Genomic DNA, 19,278 nt, shown 5'->3' with positions numbered 1-19,278 from the left:
AACATTCCAAATTGCTTCCCTAACACTTTCATTTTCCTCTGTCCTGCTCTACTTCTTTTCTTCATACAATTTCCATATATAAGTTTAGCATTTGGTAAGATTGCAGGACACAAAATCAACATACAGAAATCTGTTGCATTTCTATACATTACTAATGAAGCAACAGGAAGAGAAATTAGGAAAGCAACCCCATTTGCAATTGAATCAAAAAGGATAAAAAATCTAGGAATAAAATCAAACAATGAGGAGAAAGACCTGTACTCTGAAAACTACAAAACATTGATGAAAGAAAATGAAGACAACACAAATGGAGAGATACCCATGCTCATGAATTGGAAGAACAAATATCATTAAAATGTCCATACTGCCTAAAGGAATCTATAGATTTAACGCAATCCCTATCAAAGCACCAAGAACATTTTTCACAATACTAGAATAAATAATCCTAAAATTTGTATGGAACTACAAAAGACTCCAAATAGCCAAAATAATCTTGAAAAAGGAAAACAGATTGGAAGTATCATAATTTCATATTTCAAGTTATACTACAGATCTATAATAATCAAAACTATATGGTCCTGGCATAAAGACAGACACACAGATTTATGGAACAGGATAGAAAGCCCAGAAACAAATCCATGATATTATGGTCAATTAATCTTCAACAAGAGAGGCAAGTATGCGCAATGGGAAAAAGAACGTCTATTTAACAAATGGAGTTGGGAAAACTGATATGCAAAAGAATGAAACTGGACCACTTTCTTACACTATACATAAAAATAAGCTCAAAATGGATTAAAGGCCTAAATATGATACCTGAAACCATAAAAACTCTAGAAGAGAGCACAGGCAGTAATTTCTTGGATATGGCCCATAGCAACATTTTTCTAGATAGGTCTCCTGAGACAAAGGAAATAGCAAAAATAAAGTACTGGGACTACATCAAAAGAAAAGGCTTTTGCACAGCGAAGGAAACAATCACCAAACTAAAAGTCATCCTACTAAATGGGAGAAGATATTTGCAAATGACATATCTGACAAAAGGTTAGCAACCAAAATATATAAAGAACTGCTACAACTCAACACCCAAAAACCAAATAATCTAATTAAAAATAAGCAAAAGACATGAACAGACATTTCTCCAAAGAATACATTCAGATGGCCAACAGACACATGAAAAGATGCTCAATAGCACTTATCATCAGGGAAATGCAAATCAAAACCACAATGAGATATTGCCTGTCAGAATGGCTAACACAAAAAACACAAGTGTTGGTGAGGATGTGGGGAAAAAGTAACCTTTGTGCACTGTTGATGGAAATGCAAACTGATGCAGTCACTGTAGAAAATAGTATAGAGTTTCCTCAAAAAATTAAAAGTAGAACTACTCTATGCTCCAGTAATCACACTACTGGGTATTTACTCAAAGAATACAAAAACACTAATCTGAAAGGATATATGTTTACTGGATATGTTTACAGCAGCATTATTTATAATAGCCAAACTAGGGAAGCAGCCTAAGTATCCATTATAGATGATTGAATAAAGAAGATAGAATATTACTCAGCTATAAAAAATAATGAAATCTTGTCATCTGCAATGACATGGATGAACAAGAGAGTACAATGCTGAGTGAAATGTCAGAAAAAGACAAATATCATATGATTTTACTCATATGTGGAATTTAAGAAACAAAACAAGACAGGGAAAAAAGAGAAACAAACCAAGAAACACTCTTAACAATAGAGAACAAATGGATGGTTACCAGAGAGACGGGTGGAGGATGGGTGAAATAGGTAAAGGGGATTAAGAGTACTCATCCTGATGAGCACTGAGTAATGTATAAAACTGTTGAATTGCTATATTGTACACCTGAAACTAATAACATTGTATGTTAACTATATTGGAGTTAAAATAAAAAATTTAACAAACTAAGAAAACATTCAATATATTTCATTATGTTTATGATTTAGTCTCCCTCCCCTGGTCAGAAGGAAAGCCTTGGAAGGCAGGGATCTTTGTATTCACTGATATATCCTAAGTGCATACACTCGTGTCTGGTACATTGTAGGAGTTCAATGAGTATTTGTTAAAGGAAGGAAGAGGGGAGGGAGGAAGGAGGAAAGAAGGAAGAAATTTTGCCCTGAAGAGGAAGAGATAATAGAGTAGTAGATAGCATTAGGGAAAGGATTTTTAAAAACTTTTTTATATTATTAATTTATTTGACAGAGAGGGCACAAGCAGGGGTAGTAGCAGGCAGAGGGAGAGGGAGAAGCAGGCTCCCCAGTGAGCAAGGAGCCCAATGTAGGGGCTCGATCCCAGGACTCTGGGATCATGACCTCAGCTGAAGGTAGATGCTTAAACTACTAGGCCACCCAGACACACCAAGGATTTTCTAATATTAGAAAAATTTGGACGTGTCTCACTGCTGAGGAAGGGAGGCAGTAGAGGCTGAAGATACAGGGGAACAGACTGAACCAAATGAGATTTTGAGAAAAGGTGGGAGGATTAGCACCGGACAAGTCCATGACTGTGAAGAGCAGACTTAAACCCTGATAAAAACTGTATCAAATCCCCAGCAAGAGTGGACAGGCTAAAAATTATATATGGGATTTATACTGCTATGCAGTAGTTAGCTCTTGAGGTCCTGGTTCTGCCTTTCTACCAATCCTCCACATTCTGCCCGAATCCCCGTGGATGAGATGAATTAAGGATGAATGCTGGTGCAGCTAGGTCATAGGCATTTTGGTAGGTTCTCATTTGGTAGGGCTGTCTGGTAATATCTGTTTTTACATTTTGTTTTTCACAGAAGTGGGAGATGAGGTCATTAGCTATGATTTAATTGTGCTGGTAGTGGTGGGCTTTAAGGTGTAAAGAGAAAGGAGGTTGGATATTTTTATGGTGGAGAACAGGAGAGTATTAGGAATTCCTGCTGTGGTAAAATGTAGAGAAATCTCATTACGGTATCATGGAAGGATTAAATCTAGTTAAGGTCCATAATGTGCATTCATGGTTGTTGGTAGCTGCACAATTGTGCATTTTGTGACAGCAGTGTTCAGCAGCCCCGTGCAAGCATGGAGTTTCAATTCCAGGGTGGAGTTTTGGGTTTTTCTTGACCAGCTGGGTGAGATAGAACAATGGGCAAGTTATTCAAGGCAGCAAAAGTATCTTGGCTGAAGTGATAGATGATGCAATCTAAGCAGGGCAAGGAAAATATAAGTGGGCCAGTAGGAATAAAATAGAGGGTTCCAAGGACTAGAGCAGTGATTATCAAAATTCAGTGGGTAAAACAATCACCTTGGAAGGACCAGATCCTGAAATTATTTTCAGCAAGTCTAGGGTGAAGACCAGTATCTCTTCTCACAGATTGATTATGATTCTGCTCTAAGAGGGCCATAGACCATTTTTTGAGAAAGAGTGGATTTGAAATTATAGTGAGTTTGATGAAGTGATATTTTGAGAACAAATGGGACACACACAGAGAATACTACAGGGATAAGTGGGCACAGTCTGAGATGACTAATTTATTATCTCATAGGTGGCACAGCCTTAAATGATGAAAGGTTCAGGGTGTACCCAAGGAGGTGGGTGGCTGAAGTGGAGAGAGGAGTGGAGGTGAACATTGCCAAAGGTGAGGTCAAAGTACCAAAAGCCTAGGTAATCCATGTGTACCTTGAAGTCACCCTGGATGATGGCAGTATTTGGGAAAGAGAAGCAAAATTGTGAGCAAAGTTCAAAGCCATTGGTAAACAAAGGGGAGGGTTAGACTTGTGGATAGACAAAGCAAGGACCTGGAGTTGAGGGAGTGGAACTGGCTAAGAGTTTTTACACAACAGTGCAGAAATGGAACTGGCTAACAAGTTGAGTGTTTATTGAAGCTTTACATATATCAATCCATTTTATCCTCACAAACTTCATCTAAAGTAGGTGCTTTTTTTTATTTTATTTTTTTTCACTTCAAGTAGATTCCATGTCCAGCATGGGGCTCTAATTCATGACTCCAAGATCAAGAATTGCATATGCTCTACCCACTGAGCCAGCCAGGTGTCATAAAGTGGGTGCTATATTTTATTCCCCTTTTATGATGAGGGAACTGAAGCCCTGAGAGGTTAAGCATCAACCAGCACCTCATAATTATTATCCACAATCCTACATTGCCTGATGTAAAATGGTAGTGGAAGGTGTTTTCAACCATTTCAACTGAAAAACAACAAAATGAAAAAACCCCAGTGGGTTCAACATTTTGAAATTGTTCACTCTTCATTTGTACTGAAATATTTGTTTTTCCATATCCAGCAGATGGCAGCACTAAATAACAATTCCATATTAGGTCATCTAATAGAAACTCGACTTTTATTAACACTTCTGTGTAGTCCATGCCTTAATGATTTCTTCAGCAGCATCCAGTGTACTGTCTTTCTGTAAATAAATGAAATAATCTCATTACATATCAAATAAATTCAAGAGAAGTAAATCCTTAAATATTAAAAATATACCAGTCAATGGATCAGGAAAAGTCATGAAGTGATTTGGGAACTGGGTGCTCTTCAACCCCTGATAACTTGAGGAGGACCCAGCTGGACTCTAGCTTGTTCTTGGCCTCTGCAGCAATGAACTCCAGAGTGTTTATTTGGAAGTCATGCCTTCAGATGAGTCATTGGAAGCCTTGCCTGTATAAAGCCACAACTCTTGGAGGAGCATGGACAGAAACTGGAAAATGGCATCTGTAGTATCTTCCCATGCCTTGGTGGCCTACTACACAGGTCTGAAGCTCTTTAAGGAGCCCAGCAAAACAAACTAATTAATTATTTATAATGTTATATCCCATTACTACCTGGCTGGAAAAGTGAATGAACCTAAGAATTCAATATTAGAGGAGCCTGAGAAGTGTGACACTGATCACTACATTATATTGTTTTGTGATACTGGCTGCCAATTTATTGCCACTATCCTGACACTAAAGAAATGTACAAATCAACTGGCATGTGGCCAAAAAACATCACGAAGAAAATGATCGACAAACTGTTAAATGCAGTTCAGACTGAAAACAGTTTAACTTGATCCCAGTCAAAACCACATCCACCAGTGAGGACACTCTTACTATTAATAACCATTGTAGCAGCCCAAGTAACCCACAGTGCCAAAGAAGACCCGAGACTCATAAATGACATGATGCTGGAAGCGAGTCTGAGAGATGTGCTGATGGGATCAATACTTATTATTTTTGCTTTCTTGCCTCTCATCTCACCCCCTTTTGTGTATGACCTGACACGCCACATTATGTCCAGCTATAAGCTTGGGAGATTATAGGATTGAGACTCAATATCCAGTTGGGATATTTGTATGTCTTTAGGAAAGGAATTAATAAGGGTGAAATCCTTTCCATTTGAAAAATTGTGTGATATTTATTGATTGTGTTTACCGCCAACATTTATATCCAATGCTAAGATTTCTGAAAAAATTCTTTTTCCTTGCTGCTCAGAAAAGTTTACTGAAAATGCCAGTTCACTAAAAGCACTAAAATCTGTAGTCTCTCCTCTGGTAAAATGACATTTACAAATATGAAGATAATTCTTTGACACACAATCATGGTGAATGGTACTACTAGTTAGGCATTTGTTTGCCTAATTGAAAATAGGCAAGTTCAGCAAATTACAGCCATCATTCATTAAATTAAGTTTCGGATAGGTACTCTAATGATCTGTGGACTTTAAAATAAAGATAGATTTTGGTAAAGTAAAACATAAATAAACAGAAAAATATAAAACATAATAGTACTAAATGAAGATTTAAGTGAATATCTGATCCCAAGTGAAGAGAATTTTTCAAAGTAAAAATGAAAGGGCAGACCTACAAAAGGACAACAATCAAATTAATATATAGTTATAGAAACAAATCAGAAAGTATAGAAGAGCTTACACAGAATAAGAATCATCTGTTCCTCCTCTCCCTACTCCTTCCCACTATGCCCACCACCCCAAGACAACCTTTTATGACAACTTCTGGTTTTCGTTCTAGTGGTTATCTCCAAGATGTAATTAATGCATTTGGTTCTATTTCCTTATTTATTGACTTCAGACAAAATTCACAATTCTCTGCTCTGAATGAGGAAAAGTTGTTCACTCACATTACTATGCCCACTCCCTTCAATGTTTCAGTTATAATTACTAATAAAATCCATTTGCTTTTTGAATAGGTATATTCATGGTATAAAATTAAACTGACAGATAAACAGTGAAAATCAAGCTTTTGTTTTTCTCTTCTGCTTTTTCTACTTCTTTTCTCTTTCCTCTCTACAGAATGAAGTAATCGAAAAGCCATTAGGTGGGGCTGAGTGAAGCAGGTGTCCATATATGGAGGCAGGGGGAACCCTGGCAGCCTGGTGCAGGATGTTGCAGCCAGAGTGGAGTAAGGAGGGTTTCCGATGTGGGTGGCATGAGGTGTTGGTGGTGGCAGGGGCAGTGTTGACTAGAACAGGATGTTGGAATCCAAGCTGGGTAAGCCAGCATCTGTATGGCAGGGTGGCTCCGTGCAGGATGTTAGAACCTAGACAGGATGATGCAGGCATGTGCCAATGTAGACTGGCACAGGGTGTCAGAGCATATGAGGGGTGAAGGATTCCATGCAGTGGGTGACAGTGCCAGGTGTGCAGTGCTGGAGAATCGGAGGAGGGCACTTCTGCAAGAGGTGACAGCAGTAGCAGTCTGGCACAAAGTGTCAAAGCCTGAGCGGGGTAAAGGATGTCCATCAGGGGTGGTGGCTGGAGGGGGAGTGGCCCATACAGAGGGAGTGATTCAAGAAGTGATTCCAAAAAAAAAAGAAGTGATTCCATGATGAGAGCCAGGGTTCTTCAACTGTCAAAGAAGGGAGTTACAAATATGGAAAATCCTTGAGCTTAAGTCATTCAAAATGTGCAAGTAAATCCACAGAAAAAGATCCCAGAAGTAGAATTTCTGTGTTAAGACGTAGGTACATTTACATTTAGATGGGAATGGCCAAACTAACCACTGTTAAGAGATTTTACAAATTATACCCCCACTCTCTATAACAATGTCTTATGGAACTTTTCAGTTGTTCAGTTGTTTCCAATCTAATAGATAACATACAGTTTTGTTGCAGTTTTAATTTTCATTTCTTGTAATATGATTAAAGTGGGATATCCTTTCATATATTTGATAGTTGCTGAGGATTTTACCTATAACTACTGTAAAGTGCTGTTTTGGCTCATTTTGCCTTAAATTGAACTTATTTTCTTTCAATTTCCATTTTCTAGGCATGTTTTGCCATTCTTTTATTTTTAGCCTTTCCAAGAGGGTGAGTCAGGTATGTTAGCTTTCCCTAGAGACCTCTTGCTATGGCTTTCCTATCTTCCAATATCAAGTGTTGATGTAAAGAGGGTGTGTCCACACTGATCCTCTTACCCTACCCCCATGAAGGCTTTGGTCTTTTTGTGCAGATGCCGAAGAATTCTTTATCTTTTAAGTCCAATGTATTCTAATGTTAATTGTTCTGTGACAATTTTTTTCCTGAGACAAGTCATTTCCTTTCAATTGCTAGATTTGTCTTTTTTTTTTTTTTTTAATGGAAAACATTCTTAAAATAAAGCTATAAAAGTCTTTTTAGGTTCCATTTGTTTCCCCACCATGGGATTCTACATATTTCACTTGTCTTCCACATCTATGATTTTTCTAATACTTTAAAAATCATTGTTCTTTTCTTTTTTTTTGCTCCCTTTTCTTACTCCTTATCATGCCTACAGAAGTAGTCACTGTTCTCTGTGCTGTTTCCAATGTCACTACAATTACCAATAGCTTCATTGTTTTCCTTCAGTTTTGTGCCTGAGCTCTGACAAGTTGCCATTTCATCTTCTCTCTCTTTTTTTTAAAGATTTTATTTATTTATTCATGAGAGACACACACACACACACACACACAGAGAGAGAGAGAGAGAGAGAGAGAGAGAGAGGTAGAGAAATAGGCTGAGGGCGAGGCAGACTCCCCATGGGGAGCCCGATGCAGGACTCAATCCCAGGACCTCACAACCTGAGCCAAATGCAGATGCACTGAGCCACCCAGGTGCCCCTATATTATCTGACATTATCTTCCCTGAACTTTTTAAATCTCTACTTTAATCTCATTTAAAGGTTTTGGATTTGAACTATCAATTTTTATTTGCTCTTATAGCCACATTTTTCTGGCCGAATATTCTCTTTCTGACACTTGGTTTTCCTTGTACCTTTCTCCTTTTTTCCTAATAGTATATTTTATAGATTCACAGCTGATTCCTTTTCATTAGTCATTTTTTTTTTTTTTAAATTTATTTATGATAGTCACACACACAGAGAGAGAGAGAGGCAGAGACACAGGCAGAGGGAGAAGCAGGCTCCATGCACCGGGAGCCTGATGTGGGATTCGATCCCGGGTCTCCAGGATCGCGCCCTGGGCCAAAGGCAGGCGCCAAACCGCTGCGCCACCCAGGGATCCCCTCATTAGTCATTTTTGATTGAATTACCTTTGTAATCTCCTACTGCTAGTATACCTACTGTTCCTATTGTTTTGGGTAATGAATACCACCTCCTGACTTCGTTTATGATTTGAAGACTTAGCTACAGATATGTGTAAGGGAGGAGCCAGGGTAGCACTAGAGGACTGCAGAAATCCTCCCTGGCTCATAGTAAAATTAATAAGATTGATGTGGATTTCAGTGGTAAGAAGGGGATATATATTTTACTTTCCTCTCGGCTAATTTTAAGTGGCTACTTCCAATTTAATCTATCTCCTCCACATTGCTCTAACATAGCTTGGAGCAAAAATGACAGGAGTGAATGAGAAAATCTATGACCCAACCAGAATCTCCTTTCCACCCTGCTCCACATAGGTTTTAGATTATATAGCTGTATGTTTCTATCCTGACTTGCATGATGCTAAATGAGTCTAGAGAAGCTCCCACTGCCAGTGTACTTATATACTTACTGTCTTATTGTTCTAGATGAGTAGGTTGCCTCCTGGCTCTGTTTATAACTTGAAGATGTAGACACAAGAGACTTTCTAGGTGTCTTCCCTTTACCTTCATTGTACTTGGCAACTCTTCTTCATTTACTGGGAATTTGTGAATCTGTTTTCCATTCTCCTACTTGTTTTTAATAATTTTCAAGAAGAGAATGGGGAAGGGCTGTGTTTATGATTTTTAAAACAGGAAATCTTGTTACTTTTATTAGTTCTGCTTATAACTTCAAAAGATACACCTCTATTTCTAGATCCACTGTAAGATGAGGATATTAATGGCCTTACTCTTTCTTCTACATTTTAGTCAATTAAATGTTTACATTATTAGATTGTTAACATATTTATTGTCTTCTGGATCAGTCTTCCAGAGTTTGTAGATTTGAGATTGTCTCTCAAAGCTGAAAACAATGTTTACATCATTCTGACTAGCTTAATAGATGAATGTGTTGGTAAAAAGAGTTTCTGGATCTTGTTGAGCCTGTCTTTAGTAGCAATCATATCTTAAAAATAGCAATAATGCATATATTCAGATTTTTGTTTTAGTACAGATCTGATGGTAAGCAATTCACTCAGCTTTCATTTGTCAGGAATATTACATTTCATTTTCAGTTTTAAAGGCTATTTTCCTGGAAAATGAATTCTGGGTTGATATATTTTTATTTCAGCCTTTGAGGATGTCATTTCATTGTATTCTGGTCTCTGTTTTTTTCTGATAAGAAGTTGCTAAATTCATATGCATGTGAGGTATAGTTTTTTTCTGGCTGTTTCCAAGATCTTACCATTGCCCTTGGTTTTCAGCAGTTTGAGTATAAAGTGTCTAGGTGTGGCTTTCTTTATAGTTGTAGTTCACTTTTATTTTTTTTAATTTTTTAATTTTTTAGTTCACTTTTATTTTTAAAAAATTTTTTTTCACTAACTTTTAGATCTCTAAGTTGCTTTTCATGAAATATGAGAAAATTTTAGCCATTACTTCTTAAAATACTTTTTCTGCCACATTCATTCTTTTTTTGGTACTCTAATTACATGTAATATCACATGATATTGTCTGATAGACCTAAGGCTCTATTCATTTCTTAAAAATAATTTTTCTGTTTTTCAGATTGGATTATTCTATGAATCTGTAATTCAAGTAAGCACTTTTTTCTTGATATCCTCAATTCTCTGTGTTTGTTAAGCCCCATACATTTTTCATATCAGATATTACATGTTTAAGTTCCAAATTTCCACTTGATTTTTTTATAGTTTTAATTTGTTCTATGAATATACTTTCCTTTAATTTCTTGAACATACATACAGTATCTGCCTTAAAGTCCTTGTCTGCTAACTCCTATATCTGGGTCACCTTATGATCTATTTCTACTGACTAATTTTTTCTTTATTAAGGGTCACATTTTCTTTTTTTCTTATGATTTCATTTATTTTTTTTTTTTTGAGAGAGAGCGAGCAAGCAAGTGAGCACAAGGAACGGGAGGAGGCAGAGGGAGAGGGAGAAGCAGACTCCCCACTGAGCAGAGAACTGGACTCAGGGCTTGATCCCAGGACCCTGGGTCATGACCTGAGCCAAAGGTAGACACTTAACAGACTGAGCCACCTGGGCACCCCAAAGGCCATATTTTCTTATGTCTTCACATGTTTAGTAATTTTTGATTGCATGCTTGACACTGTATTGTTACACGGCAAGGAGTCTGATCATGCTGTAATACACAGTACACTCAACACTTCAAAGTGTTAGGTTTTGTTCTGGTGGGCAGTTAATTTCATGGCAGCAGGCCAAAATTTGAAAACTGCATATAACTACATCATTCCTAAAAATAGAAAAAAATGCTTTAAAAATGCTTTATAAATCAGAAGGAAGGACATCATAAATGTGTTTTGGAATAGAACAAGGAACTTACTTTAATGAAGCAAAATCGCACAAACTTCTCAAACTGTAACTTGGTCTCTGCATTACAGAATGCTGAAACTGGAATGGCTGACAGTTTCTGAAAAATAAATAGAAAAGTAAAATAGGAAAACTACTTCTACTTCAAATGTATTTTTAGGATGTTAAATGTTAAAAACAAATAGGTATTTCTAAATATGTACAACTTCCAAAAAGAAAAATGTTTTAAAAATCCTTCACATAGCCATAAGTGGAATATCATATTACAACATGTCAGCAAGTATCCTTCATAAATTAACCATAAAATATAGCACAGTATCTTAAAGGTCAATAAACACTACCTTATTTTTAGTCATCCATTTCACAAATTTATAATCATAAGGTTCATTGCTGTCCTTCATATCAGAGAGGTCTGCATCTAAAACAAAAATGAAAATTCAATGGTCTATGTATTATATGTGAGGGCAAGATGTATTTCATTTAAATCTGTCACAAGTAATAATATTCTCAGAAGATATTCACAGAATTTCCTGGAGTTTCATACTGTATGGTGAAGTAAAGAATTTACAGATAGGTATTTTTTTCAAGAACAGTTATTTTTATATTAATTAATTAAAAAAAATTTTAATTAAAATTTTTTAGAGAAAAGGAGAGGAGAAGAGGGGAGAGGAAGAAATGAACTTAAGCAGACTCTGTGCTGGGTGTGAAGCCTGACACAGGGCTTGATCTCACAACCCTGAGACCACGACTGAGCCGATATCAAGAGATGGATGCTTAACCAACTGATAGTATCAATCTCATTGTGCTTTTGTTAGAATGGAATATTTGTAAAGTTCTTAGTATAATACCAATTATATCATAAGTACTTTAAAAATATTAACCACTTGGCCACTGCTATGAATTGTAAAGGGAGTTAATTATTATGTTCATGAATCTTATGGTGTATTTTTATTTTCAAGGTACCATTAAAAGAAAATTTTGTTTCTTGCTTTTGTCTTTAGCAAATTGTGGGACCAACCTCTAGTATTTGTAAGAATTTTCACATTCAAATTAATCTGAACAGATGAAAGAGTAAAAGAAAATAAATTGTCCTCATATGTAGGAATATCTTATAGAAATTAACATTTTTCTCCCACAGGTGAAAAGGAAGTGACATCTCCCCCCCGCCCCCCTCAGTTATCATAAAAGGTTTTCTAACCAAAGTCCTTTCTGCTCCTATTACAACCATACATACTCAGGATCTGACACCTAAACTAGTATTTCAAGCAGGGTGGATTGACTGAAGATAAAATGGAAAACTATTTAAGAGCTTAATGCAATCATCCTAACAAAAGTTGCATTGCTGTCTTTTTGATGGTTAGAATTATACTGCAATGAATTCCTTTTAGCATTTACTATCTGGGGTCGCCTGGGTGGCTCAGCAGTTGAGAGTCTGCCTTCAGCTCGGGGCGTGATCCTGGGGTTCTGGGATTGAGTCCCACGTCAGGCTCCCTGCATGGAGCCTGCTTCTCCCTCTGCCTGTGTCTCTGCCTCTCTCTTTCTGTGTCTCTCATGAATAAATAAAATCTTAAAAAAAAAAAAAAAAAGAATTTAGTATCTGTAAAAGTTTGGTTTCAGGGAAGAATTATTCTTATCTAAAAATCTGTTAAATCCCTTTATCCAAGAATTATGTAACTAATTCTATTTTCTTTTTGCCCTTGCAGCCACAAAGTTTAGTCCTAGGTTAAAACTATTCATAATACCATATGAACCTATATGAAAAATTTGCTTTCTCCCCATCCTATGTGACATTGATTTTCCATTATATACATTTACATACACACACATATATTATTACATAGAAAATTTTTTTTTAATTTTTATTTATTTATGATAGTCACAGAGAGAGAGAGAGAGAGAGGCAGAGACACAGGCAGAGGGAGAAGCAGGCTCCATGCACCGGGAGCCCGATGTGGGATTTGATCTAGGGTCTCCCGGATCGCGCCCTGGGCCAAAGGCAGGCGCCAAACCGCTGCGCCACCCAGGGATCCCAGAAAACTTTTTAATATAAGTTAGCTTTTTTTTTTTTTTTTTAATATAAGTTAGCTTAAATGCTTTTTGGAAGCAGATCAAGAATATAAATCGCTTATTTTAAAAATAATTCATGTTGAAAATCTTATGGATTTCCGATTCAAAAGCAAAACTAAAGGTGATAAAACAGCTTTTTCTTTTTTATCATTTCATGAAATGAGCTATATATTTAGACATGACATAGGGAAAGTGATTTCTAAACCTCAGAGTATAGGACATCTTAAGGGGTTTTATATAAGAATGGAGCTTGTGAGAGCCAAATATGTACAGCTTTCAGGCAACAGGGCAGCAAAAATCTCTGGGCATCATGGCTTCTGCTTCTCTCACAACAAATTAAAAAAATAATAGTCACAGTTTTGTTATAAAATCAAAAGTTTCCAGCCTTATGAAATTTGGTATATAAAAGGCTTTTCAAGTTCAGTGGAATATTAACTTTACTGTATTAGAAACTTAAAACAAGGGATGCCTGCAGGGCTCCCTTGAGCGGTTGAGCATTGACCTTTGGCTCGGGGCATGATCCCGGGGTTCCTGGATCAGGTTCTGCATTGGGCTCCCTGTGGGAACCCTGCTGCTCTCTCTGCCTGTGTCTCTCCCTCTGTGTCTCTCATGAATCAATGAATGAATGAATACAGAAAGAAAAAGAAAGAAAGAAAGAAAGAAAGAAAGAAAGAAAGAAAGAAAGAAAGAAAGAAAGAAAGAAAGAAAAATAAAGAAAGAAACTTAAACTATTTGGCTATAACTTCTGTCAGAGTAAATTATGCTTTTAAATGTACTATTATTACATTATAGTTTTTTTTTTTTTAAGAAAATTAGTTCTATACAAAATGTTTCATGCTTCTAATTGTAGATTAGTATGGCACGTCAGAAGTACATAAAACAGCTTTAGGTAATATAAAGATGATTGCTTTTTGGAGACAAAACTATTTGGAATCTAGTTCTGTGACTTCAGGTAAGTTATTTAAAACTTCCCAAGTCTTCACATCTTTAAAAATGGAGCTAACAAAGCTTACTTCAAAAATGTGTTTGAAAATGCTAGGCATGTAGTAGAGTCTGAATAAACGTTATTTTCCTTCTTTACTTCATTTCAGTGTGTGTGTGTGTGTGTGTGTGTGTGTGTATATATATATGTATTTTTTTAATTAAAAAAATTTTTTTTTATTTTTACAACCCCACAGGCACCCAGGGGGTTCCCACCTGCCCAGCTCTACACTGAGATTTCAGTATATTTTAAAATAGCAAACAGTCTCTGATAGCATCAACATTCTAGTAATCTTATTTTTCTTAAGTAAAAAGGAAACTAAAATTTTACTCAAAGGAACACTGGGTTCATATATTATTTCCTGTAATTACACGTAAGAACAAGATGATAGCAAATTCTATGTGTTTTTTTTTTTTAAGATTTTATTTATTTATTCATGAGAGACACACAGTGAGAGAGAGGCAGAGACACACATAGGCAAAAGGAGCAGCAGGCTCCATGCAGGGAGCCTGACGTGCGACTCGATCCTGGAACTCCAGGATGACGCCCTGGGCCGAAGGTAGGCGCTAAACCGCAGAGCCACCGAGGGATCCCCCAAATTCTATGTTTAATAGAATACCTAAAATAACTGACTCCATAGCCATGTTAACAATCACTTTAAGGTCAGGGACCTAAAACTCAAGATGATTATTAAAACAAACAAACACACTGGCATTACAAAAAGCCATTTTTCTGTAGATAAAAAGCTGATATAGCTTTGACACCAATCTTTACTCCCTAATTCTAATATAGTTTCACCTGTAAGTTTCCATATATTTGAAATAATAAAAATTCTTACTAACCTAGCAAAGACACATCAGCAATGATGAAGTATCCCCCATCAGGAACTATAGGTTTTAGGCCAAGACTTTCAAATAAATGTATCATCCGATCTCTTTTTACTTCTAACTCTTTTGGCAAAGAATTAAAGTAACACTCTGGTTCATCCATGCGCTTGATGTCAATCCAAAAAGCTTGAGCCAAGGCTTCCTGCATGTTAAGATCGAAACATGTGGAAAGGAAATATGGTAATGTTATTTATTGCTGAGTTTCTTGGTATAATAAAGACTGAAGTCATTCAGAGAATTAGAGTTGAATTCCTGTGAGCTTATATTAGACTGTATCAATTAATGGAGGAATCAGTTACATGTAAATGATTAAATCTGATGTAAAGAACTGAGAATGAGCCATGAAGATTCAAACTGAAGAAGAGGTATTGTATAAAGATGGCTTGCTTGGAATTGAAAAGATATGTTATTTTCCGTTGAGGTGAGCTGTAGAATGACATGCTAGATCTAAGTCTGAAAGATGACCAGAGAAATGATGAACTAGCCAGCTTGTTCCCATTACCTTGGAGGATGCAAGGGAAATAAAAGCTGACCCACTCAGCTCCCCATAGGTATGCCATTCTAATCTGAATTCTAATCATTCATATCCCAGAACTATCTAAGTACCTTAGCGATTAGAAAAGAGTGTCCGGAGTATGGGGAGTCACTTCTTTTTTTTTTTTTCTTTAAGATTTTATTTATTTATTTATTTGAGAGAGAGGGAGAGGAGAGAGAGAGGGAAAATGAGGACAAGTGGATAGGAGAGGGAGAAACAGACTCCCCACTGAGCAGGAAGCCTGACATAGGGCTCCATTTCATGACCCTGGGATCACAACCTGAGCCAAAGGCAGATGCTTAACTGACTGAGCCACCCAGGCACCCCAGGAGTCACTTCTCTATCATTCCTTAGGAAAGTCAGAAGTGGCAGGAGAGAAACTGGGCCAAGGGAAAAAACTGATGCTTTTAACGGTCAGGTAGGTGTCTGAGAAGGCAACAGGTCAGGGAAAGATAAAGAAGTCTGATTCAGGACACGCATAAAGAGCAAGGATCTGTACAAGCAGAAGGGCAGAAGCTTGATAGGAGAGTGTGAACGAAATGACTTAGAAATACTGGTTCTCAGTGCAAAGGAGACATAAGCAAATAATAAAGAACCTGGAATAGTTGAGGTAGAAGAATGAAGCAAAGTGGCTAAATTTTAAGGAAATTTATTAGAACAAAGAAATATCAAGAATTAAAGGATAAATTCATTCACCCAGTAAATATACACGGACTGAATACCAATGTTAAATACTGGCATTGTGATTAAAAACTGGGGATATAATTGTAAACAAGATAAACATGGTCCTTGCCTTTACGGAGATTCCAGTTAATGTTTACTGGAGAGGTAAATGGGAGGGATAAGGAAACAAATACATGAAAAAGGCAGGACCTTTTCAACAGTCTGTTCTGTTGAGAGAACGGAGTCTAGTGTGGCCGAAGAGTAGCAAGAGAACATGGTAAGAGATGACATGGAGAGACAGTGAAGGGTAAGATCACTGCGAAGACTGCATGCTAAAAGAAGCCAGCAGGAAAAAAGAATTAATAATTCCCAGGATTAACAAATTCTTAGATAAATAAGGATCAAGCTGTGTCAGCCTAGGAATCTGTGATTCCCCTGGAAGCTTGAGCCCGTTTCCAAACAGTCATCTGAGTACATGGAAAACGCCAGGCACTTAGCTAAAATGGAGGACCAGATGGGTCAGGAAAAGGTGTTCCAGATTCTTAGCTGCATCTTTCTTTTTCTCAGCAACTTATTCACTCCCCATAGCAGGAGATATTGCCCTAGAAAAGTCAAAGCTCAAGAGACATAAACATCTCTCCTAAGTATAGTATTATGCAGGACTTCCCTCTCTTTCTCATACCCTACATGTGACTAATGGCCAATACTGTCAACTCTACTTTCAAAATGTATTCAGAACCCAATCACGTCCCACCATTTCCCCATCCCTGTATTGGTTCAGTCACTGCTGTCTCTCTCCTGGATCGCTTCAACAGTGTTCTGACTCAATAAAGTAGCCAAATCCCTTTGATAGTACAAGTTAGGTCATGTCACTCTTGTGCTCAAACTCTCCAGTGGCTTCCTATCTCACTCAGCCTTTACAGTGACAAATGTGGCCTTATTTGATCTGGGTCCCAGCTACCCCTCTGATTTATTTCCTCCCACTCTTGTCCTTTGATCAACCCATCCCACTCTTGTGCTTTTTGTGGATGCAAACTGATAGCCAGCCTGCCTACTCCAAGGCCTTTGCACTTGTTGTTCTCATAGTCTGGAAGGTTCTTCCCTACATAACCCATGTCAGTACTTAAGCTTCAGTTCATAGTTCAAATGTCACCTTCTCAGTGAGGCTTTCAAAGATTACTCGATTTAATATTGTATGTTACCCCCTTAGCACTGTAGCCAAAATCCTCTTTTGGCCTTTTAACTGCCTTCCAGAAAAAGACTTTTTTTTTTTCTTTTGGTGTTCTAATTATTCACAGAATGATGATACATAGATCCCTGTTTTATAAATATATTTTTAAAAACACAGAAACAGTGTTAAAAAGATATACATTAGAAAGTCTTGCACCCACCCCTGTCCCTATGCACAAGAGTCAGAGTCATGTTAGAATGATATGATCATGAGCCAAGGAATGTGAGCAGTCCCTAGAAGATGGAAAAGACAGGGAACAAATTCTCCCGTACAACCTCTAGAAGGAACACCAGAATGCAGACACCCTGTTTTTAGCTCTCTAAGACCCATTTCAGATTGCTGATCTCCAGAACTTTAAGCCAAAAAATTTGTTCTAAGCCATCAAGTACGTGGCAATTTGTCATAGAAAAATAGGAAACTAATACAAAATTCACATTATATGTAAATGTTTGGATAAACCATGGTTTGTTTAATTAATTCTAAAGATGGATAATGACTAACTCCTATCTTCTGCAATAAATGGCTGTATACATACAGAGCTTCTTATGTGTACAGATAGTAGCCACTGGGTAAACTACCAGAAGATGGATTACTGCTTTGGGAGGTATCCACATCTATATTTTTGCTTGGTGTCGTCACTGTCCTTCACAGAATCTGCAGCACTTTGCAATCCCACCAGCAATGTATGAGGGTTCAGAGTTAAAACTTGATGTATTTAAATAAACAAAAAAAATCTATTCTTGATAGCAACAAATACATGTCTGCTCCTAAATTCCCAAACAATACTAGCCGCCTGCCTCAAAAGGTCATCATGGGCAGAACTAAGCCAATTCGAATACACAGCATAAAAATAACACCTTTACCAAAAGACCATGCTTCAATCCCAAGTTACCATAAAACCTACCTGTAAAGGAGTCGCACAAGTATAAATGGTGTTTTGTTGAACTGTCTGTAAATGTTTTATCAAGTGATTAGGACCAATGGACCAGCCAAGCTGGAAAAGGAAAAGATAAAAAGCAGATTTCAAAAAACAAATCTAACTGGCTGTATCAGATCTGAGTAGCTCAGCTTAATGTAATTATTAAATATAGGCAAGCCTAAAATGTTCACATCATGAAAGTAATGCAGTATTAGTATTTACTCATCATTGCAACACTGTTCTTTAGTGGGAAAGTTTCCCACTGGACTAAACCTTGCCTTCAGAAGGTAAACAGTATCCTTAATCGCTATTACCCTTTTCTTTCCTCATTTGCTACTTCTGATATTCTGAAGGTCTAAAAACTGTTAACAAAGCTTATCTGAACTAGATAAAAGTAACTCTGGATGAGGGCCGTAGGGACTCTTCCATAACTTGGTTCTGCAGGCTCCATTTTTGATACTCCCTGCTTCTTGGCCATGTGCAGGAGATGCCAGTTGGCAGACAGCCAAGTTTCAACTAGGTAAATTGCTATTGTATTACATAGTGCAGGGCTCAAGTTCGCAGATTCTGAAGCCAGACTGCCTGCGCTGGCTTGATTTGATCAGCAATATAACCTCAGGCAACTTACTTAACTTCTCTGTAGTAGCTTTATTGCCTGTAGAACAGGGGAAATAAGTTATACTCACCTCATAAGGCCATCATGAGAATGAGCATGTGTAAAGCACTTAGAACTTGGCACATGATAAGTGCCAAAATATTAGCTATTATTATTTTTTCCTCCTTTTATATTAACATGCAATAATCTGAACATTCTTTGCAAAGAAACGAGTGCCATTAGTTTATTACTTATAAAATGAAAAATTACCTATTTTCTCTGCCATTTACAATGACATGAACAGAGCCAGACAGTATTAAGTGAAATAAGTTAGTCAGAGAAAGACAAATAACATATGATTTCACTCGCACATGGAAATTTTGTTTTTTTTTTTTTAAAGATTTTATTTATTTATTCATGAGAGACAGACTGAGAGAGAGAGGCAGAGACACAGGCAGTGGGAGAAGCAGGCTCCATGCAGGGAGCCCGATGTGGGGCTCGATCCCAGGACC

At 37.2% G+C, this 19,278-nt stretch overlaps 1 protein-coding gene across 5 annotated transcripts in view; it reads right to left on the bottom strand.

The window, feature by feature from the left end:
- Nucleotides 1–3,850: 3,850 nt before the first annotated feature.
- Nucleotides 3,851–19,278, bottom strand: part of KYAT3 (kynurenine aminotransferase 3) — a 63,454-nt gene continuing 48,026 nt past the window's right edge. For all 5 annotated transcript variants that reach the window (XM_038541452.1, XM_038541453.1, XM_038541451.1 and 2 more), the window contains 5 exons: nucleotides 18,157–18,246; nucleotides 14,779–14,965; nucleotides 11,229–11,305; nucleotides 10,901–10,987; nucleotides 3,851–4,419 (listed from right to left, as the gene is read on the bottom strand). In XM_038541452.1, coding sequence (XP_038397380.1) covers nucleotides 4,357–4,419; nucleotides 10,901–10,987; nucleotides 11,229–11,305; nucleotides 14,779–14,965; nucleotides 18,157–18,246 — 504 coding nt within the window. In that variant the 3' untranslated portion in view covers nucleotides 3,851–4,356. The remainder of the gene's footprint in view (nucleotides 4,420–10,900; nucleotides 10,988–11,228; nucleotides 11,306–14,778; nucleotides 14,966–18,156; nucleotides 18,247–19,278) is intronic.

This window comes from Canis lupus, chromosome 6 (genome assembly GCF_011100685.1).
Source record: "Canis lupus familiaris isolate Mischka breed German Shepherd chromosome 6, alternate assembly UU_Cfam_GSD_1.0, whole genome shotgun sequence".
Taxonomy (NCBI): domain Eukaryota; kingdom Metazoa; phylum Chordata; class Mammalia; order Carnivora; family Canidae; genus Canis; species Canis lupus.
The sequence above is the reverse complement of the archived record's forward strand: the minus strand, read 5'-3'. Positions and strand labels throughout refer to the sequence as shown.